At 39.4% G+C, this 15,972-nt stretch overlaps 1 protein-coding gene across 1 annotated transcript in view; it reads left to right on the top strand.

Moving 5' to 3' along the window:
• The first annotated feature begins 7,442 nt into the window (after nucleotides 1-7,442).
• The window catches only part of asb8 (ankyrin repeat and SOCS box containing 8), a 30,364-nt gene continuing 21,834 nt past the window's right edge, over nucleotides 7,443-15,972 (top strand). Inside the window, exons 1-2 of the mRNA XM_036533425.1 lie at nucleotides 7,443-7,784; nucleotides 13,764-13,986. Coding sequence (XP_036389318.1) covers nucleotides 13,858-13,986 — 129 coding nt within the window. The 5' untranslated portion in view covers nucleotides 7,443-7,784; nucleotides 13,764-13,857. The remainder of the gene's footprint in view (nucleotides 7,785-13,763; nucleotides 13,987-15,972) is intronic.

Here is a 15,972-nt window from a genome sequence, read left to right as displayed (position 1 = left end):
AAATGCATTGTCCACTATGAATTTTATTTTTCTTTAGCTTTTTGCTTAGTTTGCAAGGGATCATGGGGCTTAAGACTGCCATTCTGGAAAAGTAGATATGGACCTATTTTACAGGCCAAGGTTTGGTGGCAATCCTGGTTCCTGTTACAGGTTATCATTTTTCTCTATGAGGGAGCAGAAGGTCTGGCTGAAAATGGACTGCTCTGCAAGGTCGTTTCCTTGTAGCAATTTCCCCTTTTTTTCCTCAAATCTTCTATCTGCTCTGCATAGTTGCTGCCGGTTGGCAGGATGCCTGTTGACAACATTGAGAGTTTTGGAAGGGTATATGGAGCTGAGCTGGGAAGGAGAGAATGAGGCATCATGAAAGATGCATATCTTTCCATTTGCATTTCTTTTAAATTTTCACTCACTTCCCCTCTATTGGAGCCTGCTTGGGACCAGGGTAGTATTAAGAGTCGACGATACAGTATTTTAACACCAGTGCAGGGTAATGGCAAAAACAGCAAGTCAAACTGACTGAACCAAACTGACTGCTCTTTTACACCTTGAGGTCGCTGCTGGTTGTTGCAAGCTTTCCTTCTTTAAATCTGACGTAAATAGAGGTACAGGCCCTGTATTAAGCAGAAATTTATGTATGCTTAAGAACTGGGAAGATGTTTGTAATTGGGGGGGCAAAGACGGGAATTGGGTAATTTTGGGTGACATTACCGGTGGACTATTGAAGGCCTTCAGCTGGCTGCTCAGTTTTAAACCACATTTAGTTAACATGTGATGGGGACACAGGATGGGGACTTACAGGCTGTGGCTGTTTGGTGACCCCTGAGTTTTTGTGACAGAGTGGAATCTGTATGCATGCGTGCATGTGTGTTTGTGCAAGAGAGACCAAGCTAACTGCTCTGTACCTGGTGTACTCAGATTTTTTTTTTGGATTGTATTGCAGTGTTGGAGAGGAACACCATTTTTTAATTAAGTCATAGCAGGCATGACATTTGTTGGTTGTGGTCTATATCTTCTGTTGATACTAGCAACCTCTTAACAGAGCTGCACCCTTACAAACATGGTCAGACAATGACTTGAGCCATTGTATGTGCAAGTTAGACCCTTTATGCTTTCACATAGCACTGTAGTTTCATTAATGTTAAAATATTTGTCCCTCCCCTAGCAGATTTGAGAATCGTGAGTCATTTTAACCTGTTTTGGCTTTTGTTAAAAGGCAAAATATATTTGCAGATTAATTTTTCCATTTGTAGCCTATCATATAATGCAAAATACCAGCTTTGAGGCAAGGTCTCAAATCCATAAATGAGTGTGTTCTTAAAAGATGGTCAAAGAAGCTGCTGTCTGTCTCCAAAGATTGGATGTTTTACTGCTTCAGTGATATTAGAGGCTACAGCGCAATTTACAGTCCGTATTAAATAAGAAGGCTCTTTCAGAGATAGTAAGTGAGCAAACTGTTTACTACTTAAAGTCCTATGGCCATTTTTGTGATTGCTGTATCAAATTCAACTCAATATTCAGAACTGTCATCTTGCAGTTCCAGTCACCTGACCGACTGTTTTTTCCTGCCCCCCACAGCCTACTTTGGCAGTTCATATAAACCAATCAACAAAAAGAGGCCTCCCAATCGTCCTGGCTTGGTCCATGTATAGTGCTTACTGTTTCCTTTTATTGCTAGCCTGCCTGATAACTTGTAGCCATCAGTCAGTAGCCTTCAGCTTGATTAAGCTTTTTTGAATAGTTTGATTTGGGATCATTGTTTTGTTTTATTTTGTTTCTGAGAGCTAAGAAATTGTCACTTGTGCTCCTGCCCTGGGCAGAGATTGTTCTGTGTATGATTTGTAACTGTAGTATGCGGTCTGTAGAAGTAAGACACGAGTTCAGCAAAATGGGATGATTATGTAAATGTGATTCTGTTTTTAAAGATGACACAAAACAAGGTTTATCCAAACCACAATCACTGTTTGATACATTTCTAAGTTAACTGGCAGAAAATTTTAAACATTTCTGGCTGACAAATTTGAATGTGCTACAAAAGCAGGAACATATCGCCCATCTGCTTGGACTTGGCTGGAGAGAGAGGCTGTGTATGGGATATATATATATATATATATATATATATATATATATATATATATATATATATATATATATATATATATATATATATATATATATACACACACACACACACACACACACACACACAAACTCTGTGTTTGGAACAAAGTCTTCACTGAGTTATAGATTGATTGCATACGATAGCTCCACCCCGTTTTGAGATTCTCGAGGCTTCAGGTGCAGACATGGCTGCAGACTTAATGGGTTACCGGTGGTGGTAATCAGTGAGGCTCACAGAGCTATTGTGAAAGGAGGGAGATTATGTTTAAGTAGGCTGAGCCCTGTTTTGTCCATGTGCATTTGCCCTTCCCAAAATGGCAGTTTTTGAATGTAAACATAAGGCCACTAATACAGATACCCAAGTATGGTTGGTTTATTTTTTTTTTATTATTATATTTTCCCCTCTCTTTTCCCCTTAACACCCCGCCCGCCCGTGTAGGTGTAGATGACGAGTTCTGTATTCAGAAAACTAGACTGAAGAAGCTAGCTGTTAGAGAAAGACAGTACTAGAGTATGATTTGTTGCAATTGCTTTTTAATTTATTTATTTTAATCCAAATGTGCAAAGCTTTTCCTTTTTTTCTTTCCCAGTACTGTCAGACAGGTGGTGTTCCCGACGCGTATCTGATGTGATCAGGAATACACTGCACCAATGACATATTTATATATGGGTTGAGTCTTCATTTAAGCATATACTTGATGCATTGCCTGAGTTGCTGCAATGCAGTAAATAAGTAATGAATCACTGGGGGTAGTTTTTTGTCATTCTTTTCATTAATAAATTACTCAGAGCAGCTAGTGGTCTTGTGTAATGAAATTAAATGCACTAACTTTTTTTTTTTTTTTTTTTTTTTAATCTTGCGTAATGTGAAAATCATTTTAGAAGTGTAAGTTGAAGAAATTGATCTTGACAGGCTTGCTAAAATTTAGTTTTTTCTTTTTTTCCAGTTTTGGGTATTATCTGTACAGTGATTTTGTTTTGGGGGGTGTATGAGGCAATGGACAGCTGATTTTTCTTTTTTTTTTTGTGGGGGGTGGGGTAGGGGGGTGTAGGGGGGAGGGGTGTGAAATAATGGACAGCTAAGGTGTTTGAGACACTGAACTCTAGATATCTGTATAAAATCTGCTGGGGGGAAAATAAAGTACAATGATCTTGTTTTAGCCTTAGACATGTGTCTGCACTTCATTTTACTGTGTGTGCATATGACCGTGCATGTGTGGATGGTAAATGTTTTAGTAGCATGACTTGCGTGGTTTGTTATGTATTATCCATTCATACAACTGAACATTTACTGCTATCAAATGTATTGGTTTCACCTTAACAAGAAGGTATGAAGATAGTGTCAGCCGTGTCTTCCTGTTTGACCTTGGTTCCCTAATGACTGTGGGTTCTGTTTGATAAATGGAAATAAGTCATTTTCGTGACTGGTTCTTGTTCCCTCCATTGTCGTTTAGTCCACCGAGCATTTAGAATTTGTCCAAACTCTGAGGTTATACCATTACCAAGCCTGCCGAGGTCACAACCCATTTCATGGATGAATACATTTCCTGTGAACTGCGGCTTATTAAAACATAGCCTTACACTTTTGCAGATGCATAATTCAGTTTTGAATACAGGTCAGAATTTATTTGTAAAGCTGATTAAAGAGGATCAAAAGCATGACTAAAAATGTAGGTGTTGGATAGACTTTAAACATTTTTAAATGTGATATTTTAATCTCAATAGAATTGCAGGAGGTAAGTTTATATAAATGAATATATTTTAGAAATATGAGCACTCATCCTTTTTATTGATAAACATTATGTATGAGAGCATAGGCAGTCACAGCAAAATGACGGTAATTACATCATGATGTAAGCACAAAGATTTACTACATACAATATCTTCACTTATGTAATCACATCACAACAAACAGAAAACGACACCACATTAGAATCAAGCCAAACCAGACCAGAAAGGGAGGAAGTCAGTCAGTCATTATTGTATCAAGCTGTAGATCTACACCCTGCTCACTTTCTTACAAGATTACATTACAAGTGGACAAATTTTATAAGTTACCCATTCCCTCCTATGGATCTCAAACTTTGAGCCAGCCATGGCTAAACACTTTCCAACTGCTCTCAGAAGGATCTGTAAGAAGTACACTTCCATGCAACAGCAAGTTACCATGTTGCAAGTATCGCAGCACCTTGCAGTGGAGTGGACACTCAATGGAAGGTAGGTGACACTGTGCTGGTGTCTTCCAAATAACATGCAGGTGGTTAACAAATCACATTGTACCAGAGAGCGGCAAGACAACCCCTTCAGAATAAAGCCAGTTTGTCCAGCTGCTGTGGGTTCTTAGTCATCGGTGGTTGATTACATAGCTGACATCAAACCCAGACCATAGAGCTCAGCTTGCATTCAAAGCAAATGCATAAAGCACTAAGCTACTTGAGAGTCCAAGCAGGTTTTTTTTTTTATAAGGTCATCAGGGCTTTGTCTTGTACTTAGTGTAGCGATTACTGTTCAGATTTCAGTGTCTACAATAGGGTATCCATTTCCTTTCCAGCAGTCTCCAAAATAATAGGCAACTTCACCTACAAAGATTTTGTCATCTCATCCACATCGCAACTATCTTGTGTTTTTATAGTACTTTGTAAAACTGCAGTGTGTGTTGTTAAGTATTGTTTCTAGTCACCTCTCTTTTTATTGTGGATGAAGCCTGTTGCTTCCCTAGCTTATACAGTAAGTCAGTGTTTCCCTAACCTCTCCTGGAGGACCCCTTGTCCTGCATGTTTTACATCTCTCTGCTGTGGTCCGCAAACAGTTGCCAAAGAAACTGCGAGAGCTAATTGTTGTACCAATCAGGAGAGGTATATAAAAGAATATCAAAGGCACTGGATGTACCATGGAGCACTGTCAAAACCATCATCAATAAGTGGAGAAAATGTAGCACCACAGAGACATTGCAATGGTCAGGACGACCCACCAAAGTTGATGAGAGGACAAGGAGAAATCAGGGAGTCTACCAAGAGGCCAACAGCAACACTGAAGTAGCTTCAGGAATTTCTGGCAGGTACTGGTCACTCCTTGCATGTGACCACCATCTCTCATATTCTGCACATGTCTGGGCTATGGGGTAGGGTGGCAAGATGGAAACCCTTTCTTACCCTTTCTACCACATCCAAGCCCGTCTAAATTATGCCAAAAGATTCATTCAGTCACCCCAAACCATGTGGGAAAATGTACTATGGTCTGACAAGACAAAGGTTGAACTTTTCGGCCTAAATTGTAAAAGATATGTTTGGTGCAAAACCAATAAAGCTTATCATCCAAGGAACACCATACCAATTTTGAAGCATGGTGATGCATCATGATGTAGCATCATGCTTTGGGACTGCTTCTCTTCAGCTGGGTCAGGGGCTCTTGTCAAGATAGATGGGATAATGAATAGCTCCAAATATCAAGATATTTTGGTACAAAACCTGCTGGTCTCTGTCAGAAAGCTGAACATGAAGAGGAATTTCATATTCCAGCATGACAATGACCCAAAGCACACATCCAAGTCGACCAAGGCATGGCTTCGGAAAAGGAAAATCAAAGTTTTGGGATGGCCCAGTCAGAGCCCAGACCTCAATCCCATTGAAAACCTGTGGAATGACCTAAAGAGAGCTGTACACAGGAGATCCCCTTACAATTTGAAGGAACTTGAACTTTTTTTTACAAAGAAGAGTGGGATAAAATTCTATGGGATAAAAGTCTAGATGTGCAAAGTTAATGGAGGCTTATTCACTTCAGGCTTGCTGCTGTAATAAATGCAAAAGGTGCTCCCTCAAAATATTAGTTTGGTGGGGTGTCCAGACTTATGCAATCAGGGTGTTGTAGTTTTTTATTTAAAATGTTCCTATTAATTAACTATTTGTTTTTTCTCTGGATTTTTGTTTGTTGGACGATCACATTACATATGGAAAGTCTGTAATTTACATTGTTGTTATTTCTGTCTTTACATTTCAAAAACCTGCAATTTCATAAGGGTGTGTAGACTTTTTATATCCACTATAATTTGAGATCGACTTGGATTGAACATGTTCCCCAGGGGGAAAATAAATCGAGGGGATAGTTTTAAAACTCCATTTGTTCATTGAATGTATTGATTACATTTAGATGTATTTTCTGGCTGTCATACAAATCAAAATGTATTCATTTTAAATCGAAAAACTGTTTGCCCAGTTAAAATTCGTATAAAGTCAATGCTCGTAAACGTTAACCGTGTGTTATGTTTGAGAACCCCGACTTTTTAGGATGCCATCTACAACAGTATATGGACAGGAAGCATTGAGAGTTTCTGTATTTGGAGAGGGGTTGTTGGTATGTGAAGAGCGATGAGGGAAAGAAAGAACGTGGACCTAGAGGGATAACCACTAGAACTGACTAGCAACAGCCAGCTGTCGCCAAATGTCACGTAATAGACGTGAGTCGCAACTCAGAAGTAGGAAATTCACAAAATTGTTCAATTATATTTTGAATACATTTTTTAATCACAGAATTGACAGACTTACTTGCTCCCACGGTACATCGAAATCTTTGTGACTTTTCTGGGTACTCTTTGAGTCGACACACTCGATCAGCACTCGAACACGGAAATATCTCACTTACTGTGATTTGTAACATTGTAATTTGGGGAGGCAAGCATGTGTCATGGGCAGAAAGTTCTCAGCAAGCAGAAGCGATTTAGAGGTACCGGCAGCAGTATTAACCTATGAATGTGTCCTTGAGCACAGATCTTCATCTAGATCGCGGATATGTAGGGAAAATGAGTGGACTTAATACCATCTTGACTTCGCAATCAGTACAGCTGCATGTTTATAGTTCGTCAAAGATGACCACTTTGAATGGTAGCCTACATGTTGCTAGTAGTCTAGTCAATGTCAGCTAAATGTATCACATCGACAATCGTGTCATAAAATACCTTACGATTTGAAAGTTGTCAAAATATATTACATCCAAGACAAAACGTTTATATATATATATATATATATATATATGAAGGTCTGGGCACCTCAATAATTTAATTGCTAATGATAACGATTAATCTTACTGTAATCTTAATCTTACTTAAATTCCCAGTAGTGTTTACGTTGTATTAGTATTGTGTTACTATCATACTATCATAAATGTATTGAAGATGTATTCTAGATTTTAAAAAAGCATTTTAAGTCTGGGAAGGTCTGCTCTTTTTATCTTCGTAGTTATATGAAATTTTTGGATGGTGATCATCTGATCAGTTAACCGCGCAGTAGGCAAGTTCAGTGGGAGCAATGTGTCTCAGAATACCAGAAAGAAAGAGAAACATAAACAAATTAATGTGCAGTTAAGTTAGTGATACTTATCAGACTATTTTACAGACCTTGCTTAGTCCCTATATAGAACTAAATCATAAAAATTTCAATCACCTTTCTGCACCGAGGACCGAAGCATGGAGAGCAAAACTGATCCTAGATCAGCATTTACGGAAAATTTATGCTCCAGCGAGAGGAGTTGCAGGAGAAAGCATGGTGGGTATCCGGTCAAATACCATCGAGGAAGAACTCGGGAGGCCATTTTTAATTCGGGAGAGTTGCTATCATAAGCTTCCCTCAGAGGACGAGCACGCAGAGTCGCCTCAAAGCCGAGGCCGTCTGACGGTATGTGTGTCACCATATTAGTGATAAAGTGTCTATCGCGTGTGGTGTCGTATCAAAAAAGTGAATGTATTCATCAAACAGCAAACATTAGCCGGTATCAAAGAGGTTCGAGGCCTGGCCAGCTAGGTAGGTTTAAACGTTAGACTAGCAGTTAATTACTGTTTGCACTGTAAGGGTAATAATGGCGTGAGGGAATGGCAGTCATGAAAAGGCAGCGATCTAGCTAGCCTGCAGATAGATAGCTAACCTCAGTTAAATTCGCTACTGTAACGTTAGCTAAAGACAGTTTGCTAATGTACGTCATTCTTCCAGCTAACGTTACAGCCAGTAACTTGCGTGACATATATGTATATTTTAAACGTCTCGGTATTATTTTATTTTGCTTCGGTTGGTGTTAAACATTATGATAAGATAACCTTATCTACGTAACTGTTAGCTAGCTGAAACTAGCCAATCAGATATCACCCGCTTCTAGGTAGCTAACTGGGTAGGTAATTTCAAAGGTATAGAAAGTTAGCTGGCTAGCTAGGCTTTTGCATCTATATTTTAGGCCGCAGTGTTTCCTCTGTGGATCCTCTATTGTCTTATGTTGTTATGGATTTTCGGTAGTGCACAGAGAAAACAGATTGTGGCTTTACATCGCCCTCATCATTGATTATTATTCTTACTCTGTTCAGGTAGTGCAGCAATATGCATTGTGTTGCGCATCGGACTTCCACAAATGTTTCATAAACATTTGTGGAAAAAAAATTCAAAGCTGACTTTCTAATCCACTCAGACTACTTTCTGCTTTCACCTCTCTATTCAATCCTCTGTCTCCCCACCCCCCTCTGATCTCTCTGTGGATGACTTTGCAGATCATTTCAACTTAAAGATTGTAAGCGTTTGTAACTCCCTCCAGTCACCACAGCCCTCATCTCTCACCTTTTCCTATTTTTTTCTCCCTCCCACTCTCAAACCCCTCCTCTTTCTAAATTCTCCCCTCTTTCAGATGCTGATATTACTCACCTCTGTACATCATATCGACCCACTACCTGTGCCCTAGATCCCATTCCTTCACCTGCAGACTGTCACTGCTGTCTTTTTCTATTCATCACTGGTCTGATGAATGTGTCACTCTCTATGGGTAGTATGCCAGCAGCATTCAAGGAGTTACACCCCTGCTGAAGAAGAGCACTCTGGACCCATCTGATTTCCAGAATGATCAGCTGGTCACTCTCCTTCCCTTTCTAAAACACTTGAATGCACAATGGCTAACCAGCTGTCCACCTTTCTCTCCCGGAATAACCTTCTTAACCCCTTTTAGTCTGGCTTCAGGGCTGGTCATTCCACAGAGACTGCCCTATTCTCCATTACTGATGCTCTTCAATCAGTCAGAGCTTTCTCCCACTCCTCAGTCTTGATTTTTCTAGACTTTTCTGCAGCCTTTGACACAGTGGACCACACTCTACTTCTGCCTACCCTGGCTACGTTGGGGATTGCTGACACTGCTCTCCTTTAGGTTGAATCATACCTCTCTGGATGCTCTTTCAGGATGTCCTGGAACAGTGGGTTGTCTAGACCCCACAGCCTGTCTATGGGTGTCCCTCAAGGCTCTGTACTTGGCTCCCTCCTCTTCTATCTTTACACGCAATCTCTCGGCTCTGTCATCTCTAGGGTTGGATACCAAAACTGGCACCGGTTCCTATACATCCGGTATCTACCGGACCAAATTGCAACACAGATTTCGGTGCCACTTAACCGTGTGTGATTAGCCGTTTAGTGTATATGCTAAAACTGGTGCGATTAGAACACTAGATTGGAGAAATTCTAGCTAATTTTAGCTTTGCGATTTAACTCGAAAAATATAGCAAATGCTAACTGAAAACTGTGAGAAGCTTAATAACGCTAATGAAAACACAACAAACCATGTAAGGCAGTGGTTCTCAACCTTTTTTGAACGCCCCCTGACCTCATCATGATCCTCTTGGTCAAAATTAATGTCAAAATGTTGAAAACACTAGTCATCTTGGAGTGATGTATTCAGGTTTTGGAAATGCCTCGAATGGTTGATGTTTTGAATATGAGTTGGGAAGTATTGTCTTTTTGGGGGAAAAAAACAATAACGACAACAACACTTTGGGAATTGATTGAAAAATATTGTAAAGATATGTATTTGAAAATTCCAACAAATTCAGGACAACACACAAAACTTTGTTTTCAAGATCACGAACAAAAAACAGGAACAACAGAAGAAACTACTTGGGCAAACACACAAAAGCTTTTTTCCAAGACTAGGAATCAAACACGTGAACAACAGAAACTAATTGCCTGGCCAATGAAAAAGCAGCGGTCCCTCGCGCTGTCTTTAACTTATATTACATCCAAATTTCCAACAGTCATTTTATTTAAGACCGAAGACCAGTTCACTGAACCTAATGAACGACAAAAGTAGGCTGAAGTTAACTGAATTAAAATGCATTTTGATTGGTCATGGAATCTTAACCCGCGAAACTGGACTGCTGTCAGAGCCGTCAGAAGTGTATAGGCGTTGCTATGGAGATCATTTGCCGGTAGTGTATGAGGAGAAGCCAGAGCACCGGCAGCATGAAAATATTATAATTGTAACCGAGCGTTCTGTTGTAAGCCTATACTTTTAATAATAATTAATTAACCAAGGAGACTGGAGCTCTGAACCGATCGACAAGCTTTACTCTTCATTCATCAATCAACACCGCGTAACTCATCATCATCACTTCCAGTGTGACCTTTCAAAATAAAAGCACTGAAAAATCGCTTACATAGCCTAATCATTTGCACAAAGATATCAGAATACCTTTTATTTCAAATTCAAATGAACACTGTTTGTACTGACAGAAGCTTAAAAGTTGTGATGAATAACTGTCCCCCCATTTATTCCTGAGAGCCCCCTTTTCAGCTACCTCGTTCACAACGCCCCCGTTGAGAAACTCTAAGGTAAGGTAACATGCGCGCTACATAGCATAAAAAATAAGTTACATGCGAAAGGGTTGTTAAGGCGCTAGGTTTCTTCCTGTATTTTTTTCCTCTATAGTCATACCTGATGTGGGAGCACACCTCCAGTTTTCCTAGGCCATGTGAAATGCTTCCGGAAGGAAAAAAAACGCCACGCGTATCACAGTAACAGCAGTATGCTGCTTCCATGTGGTAGATGGCTACAAAAGATAGAGTGAAAACACTTGCTAATGCTAACATGCTAACACTTAACATTTGTTAAGTGTTTTGTATTTATTTATATTTATATTTAAGAATATTTTAAACTGTTAACAGTTAATATATCGTTCAATTTCAAGTTCAAATTTGCCTTAGCAATAAAAAAAGCTGTTCTTTAATGTTGTCGACCATCGTTTTGTGCTTTTTTGTTTTTAAGTATCGGTTCAAGCTGGGGCTGTGCGATATGACGATATATATTGTGTGACTATAGAAAAATGTTGATCGTTTCGTATTATGCTCTATCGTTTATTTCGTTGTGTCGCAAATCACACACTTTACGGCAATATTTTTTGTCATTTGGATGACACTTTGCATTCTTCCACATGACTCTGAGGCAGGCAGGAAATTTGCATGACGGCAACACAAATATGGAGGAGAGTGAATGTGACACAACTATAGTTGAAAAGTGTTTTCTATTTACCTTTTTATTAGGGCTGTCAAGTGATTAAAAAAATAATCTAATTACATGCTTTGTGATTAATTAATATAAATTAATCGCATATATCAATATTTGCTGTGAGAAGCATTTTATGTTCAAATTGTGCTTTATGCAACAGTTAGTTTCCGAGCAAGTAATTTGATTGGACAAGAGGCATTCCATGAGTGATGATATTCAGTATAACAGCAAACTGACACTTTTAACTGTACATGTATCACTCAGCTTTACAGATGTTCCAATGCAATCGTTGATTACACCAATGCGAACTTAATTCGCATTTACCGACAGCGCAAATGTGGATATGTTTGTGTATGATATAAAAGAACCTAGCTAGCCTGCAGTTGGATACATGATACATGCTTATATGCAAAGTGATGTATGAGGTCACGGGGCATCATAGAGTGCGATCTGTGTTAATTTTTTGACACGTTATTGTTTTCTATAATAAATTAATCAAAATTAACGGGTTATTTTGACAACCCTACTTTTTATATTTTATACATTAATATTTTATAATTTGTTACATGCTTAACCTTTTCGCATGTAACTTATTCGTGTTGCATTACATGGTTCGTTAGGTTTTCATTAGCGTTATTAATCTTCCCATAGTTTTCAGTTAGCATTTGCAATATTTTTTGACGTTAAATCGCTCTTGAAGTTTTTCTCAAAGCCAAAGTTAGCTAGAATTTTTCCAATCTAGTGTTTTAATTGCACCGATTTTAGCATACGCGCTAAATGGCTAATCACACTGGTGTGACTGTACGAGCGAAAGGGTTCATTGAAAATTTGCACAAAGGTTCTAAATAAAAGGAGTAAAATATTCAAATATGTAAGTACCTTTTATTTGTCGAGTATATACTGTAATTCAAAATGTAATAAGAAATAGGCCTTTCCATGTGGCCATTTTATATAAACTATTTATTCATTGAATTTACAGAAAATGTGCTATATCGTGATAGGTATCATTATTGGGATATGAAATGACCTATATCGGGATATGAGATTTTGGTCATATTGCACAGCCCTAGTTCAAGTACCGTTTAAGCACCGGTACCGTTTTAAAAGTATCGCTTTAGCACAGGTATTGGAAAAAACCCAAACGATACCCAACCCTAGTCATCTCCTCTCACAGTTTTTTGTAACATTTCTGTCCCGATGACACGCAACTCTACCTGTCGTATCCACCATCTGACACAGGTTTCTGCATGTATCTCAGCTTGCCTGAAAGACATTTCACAGTGGATAGTGGACCACTGCCTAAAGTGGAACCTAGCTAAAACTGAAATGCTTTTCTTCCCATCCCAGTCCTCCCTGTTTCAAGACCTCTCCCTCAGCCTATACTCTACAAGCCTTAGCACCAATAACACTGTCAAAAGCCTTGGTAATGCTTGATAGCCAACTGTCCTTCTCCTCTCAGTGGCACTGGCGGTGGTGAATCGGTTGTGCAGATTATTCTTGTACAACATCTAAAGGATCAGCCCCTATCTCAGTATGTATTCAGCACAGTTCAGGCCCTTGTCCCCTCATGCCTGGACTAATGTAACTCCCTCCTTGCTTGTCTTCCTGCCTGTGCAATCAAAGCTCTTCAACTAATCTACAATGCAGCTGCATGACTTGTCTACAGTCTCCCTAAACGTAGTCAAGTTACTCCCCTCCTCACTTCACTTCACTTCACTGGCTTCCTTTTATTGCTCATATCAAATTCAAAACCTTGGTGCTGGCATACAGGACAGTAAATGAGACAGCCCCCTCATACCTATTACCGCTCTTCAAACCCTCAAGATAACTGCGCTCTGCATCTACAGGGCAACTGCCTGTTCCAACCTGACAGGGTCGCTCTTCTCAGACACAATCCCTGTATGTACTGATCCTTCAGTGGTGGAGTGAACTCCCCATGGAGGTTAGGACAGCGAAATCACTGGCCATCTTTCAAGGCAGACTGAAGACCCACCTCTTCAGACTGCATCTAGGTTCCACTTCTGTCCCCACCCCAAACACCTGCTGCTTCTAGTATTTGATGTGTAATATTGTGATGTATTTTGATTTTGTGTTTTAGGGACTGTTGTATTGTAGTATACTTGGCTTCTGTCAGAATGCACAAGTTAACTTGTGGTAGGGTTCTAACAGTGTTATGCGTACACTCACTGGTGTGGGAGTGTTGCTAGCCCAGTCTGACACTGTTGCTCATTTAAATTGAATGGATACACTTATGTTTTATTGTACTGGAAGTCACACTGGATAAGAGTGTCTGCTAAATGCATGTAATGTAATGTAATGTACATGGGTTTCTGTCTTGACAACTGTTTCAGATTTGAGACCGTGCCAGTTCCGGTCGCCTTGGATTGGGTGGTGTCAGTTTGGCGCAGTGTCAGCCCGCTTGGTTGGGATGATCGTCCAGCCCGCATGAGTTCTACTATGTGGTACATAATGCAGAGCATCCAGAGTAAATATTCGCTGTCGGAGAGGCTCATCCGCACCATTGCCTTCATTCGCTCTTTTCCGCACGACAATGTAGAGGACCTTATTCGAAAGGTATGCTGAACACGCGCTGACAGTGGTCATATTTTACTGCCTTATGGTGCACAAACACTGATCCTCGTTACCTGTATATCAATGGATATTGATGGCCACAGCGAGTGGAATGAGCCCATTTTCAAAAGATTTTCAAGATCAGTGAATCTGCACAGAATTGTGAGCAGCATAACAAAACACGACCAGATTCTGAACCTGGTGGCATACCATGTATTCTGGTTTTCCGATTACATATGAGGTCTCAGCCATTTGGTTTAGCTGTAAATTGAGTACTGATCTTTGATGTGTCTATATTTAAAGCCATAAATGTGATTTTGGAAGTGTTTCAATGACAATTTAAAGAAAAACAGCATTCAATGCACATTCTTGATATCTGCTCCTACAAGACATCTGGACAGTTCAGCTTAATTAGCTGTTTTTTAACTGTTTGAGGTCACAGTAAATGTTTTTCTCTTGCTAAATTAATTTGAATGCTTATTCAATTAAATTCAATTCAGTTAAATTTTATTTGTATAGCACTTTTTACAACACAAGTTGTCACAGAGCATTTACATTGTTACCAGGCCTGAGACCCCCTGAGAGCAAGCCTAAGGCAACAGTGGGAAGGAGAGACTCTAATTAACAGGAAGAAACCTTGAGCAGAACCTGGTGTCCTATAATTTTTTGTGACCCATCAGAACGTGCAACCAGCAGGTAGTGAGCATGCGTAGGCATGCAAATATGGTACAGCTGACAGTACCAAATGCCCGCCCATAATTTTTTTCTGACGGTAGAGACGGTCTTTAGAAATGTAGTTAAGTTTTTGGAAATGTAGCCCACTCACTCACTTGCTATTTTTAAACAATAGTTTGTTAGATAGCTAGTTACTTCTTTATTATCTATGTAGCTATCTAATGTTTTTCTGTCGTATGTCTACACATTTGACATATTATGCAATATTTACATTTATGTGACCATATGATCTAAAACTTAGTTAGCTAGCTTAGCGTTAATGGCGAGCACAGGTTACCTTGTCAGATACGTTAGCTGATGTACCTGTGCATATCTCATGACGTGTTGTTAGCTCGCTAACGTTTTTGCACTTTGTCTTGTGTTACTGCAATGCTAGATCAAAGCGAATGAGATGCCTAATGTTTTCAGCGCTATATGTCACAGTTCTGTATAGCTAAAACACTGGATGCATTTTCTGATGAGTGTCTACACTATGCTACCAGTTGTTTTATCGTTGTATAATTTTCTTCTAAGGTCATTTTAGACTATATTGTCATTTTAGATATTTTAAATATGATAAGTATAATATGTTGGTAGCATTTTCTGACAAGATCCATTTGTTGTCTGCTAAAAATGGTACGCAACCTAGGGTAGGCTCCCTGCGGTAGTATTTCAAGTTAGGGTAGCAAAAGATCGATGGCTGCAGATAGGACTTTTCAACAAGGTAGGACAAAATGACAGAACACCCAAAATTATTTATGAAAATCAAATCAAAGTTATGAAATGGTCCTACCGATCGTTACCAAGCCTTCTCTTTTTTTGGGGAAGGAGGGATTTGCAAATATGGTTACTTTGACACAGTTTACACAATTTAGTTATCTTACATTGACTTTACTAACATTTGACTTATCAAAATGTGCTTCCTATTGCTAACGTTACTGTTTCTACAACAGGTCAAAATCATGTGAAAGTTGCTGCCTTCTTGTAGCATTTTTTGACAAGGTAGCAATAGTTGATAAACTATGCTATAAATTCCTGTGACCAGGAGCAAAATCTGATGAGGACGCAAAAAATGGCAGAACACCGGCTCAGAGGCGGAGCCCATCTGCTTCTGGCAAGCACTGGGCAGACAGGCTTAAAGAGAATACTTAAAAGTTGTATAGTGTACTTAAGACATTTGAATTAGATAGACAGTAGTAATTAACAACAGAGTAATTATAAAATGTAATCCTGTAACGTCCGGTTCTTGGCACACAGTTGGCCTGATAGGCAGGG

Source organism: Megalops cyprinoides, chromosome 7, assembly GCF_013368585.1.
Source record: "Megalops cyprinoides isolate fMegCyp1 chromosome 7, fMegCyp1.pri, whole genome shotgun sequence".
NCBI lineage: Eukaryota > Metazoa > Chordata > Actinopteri > Elopiformes > Megalopidae > Megalops > Megalops cyprinoides.
Note: the sequence above shows the minus strand (reverse complement) of the source record. Positions and strands in the feature narration are given on the sequence as shown.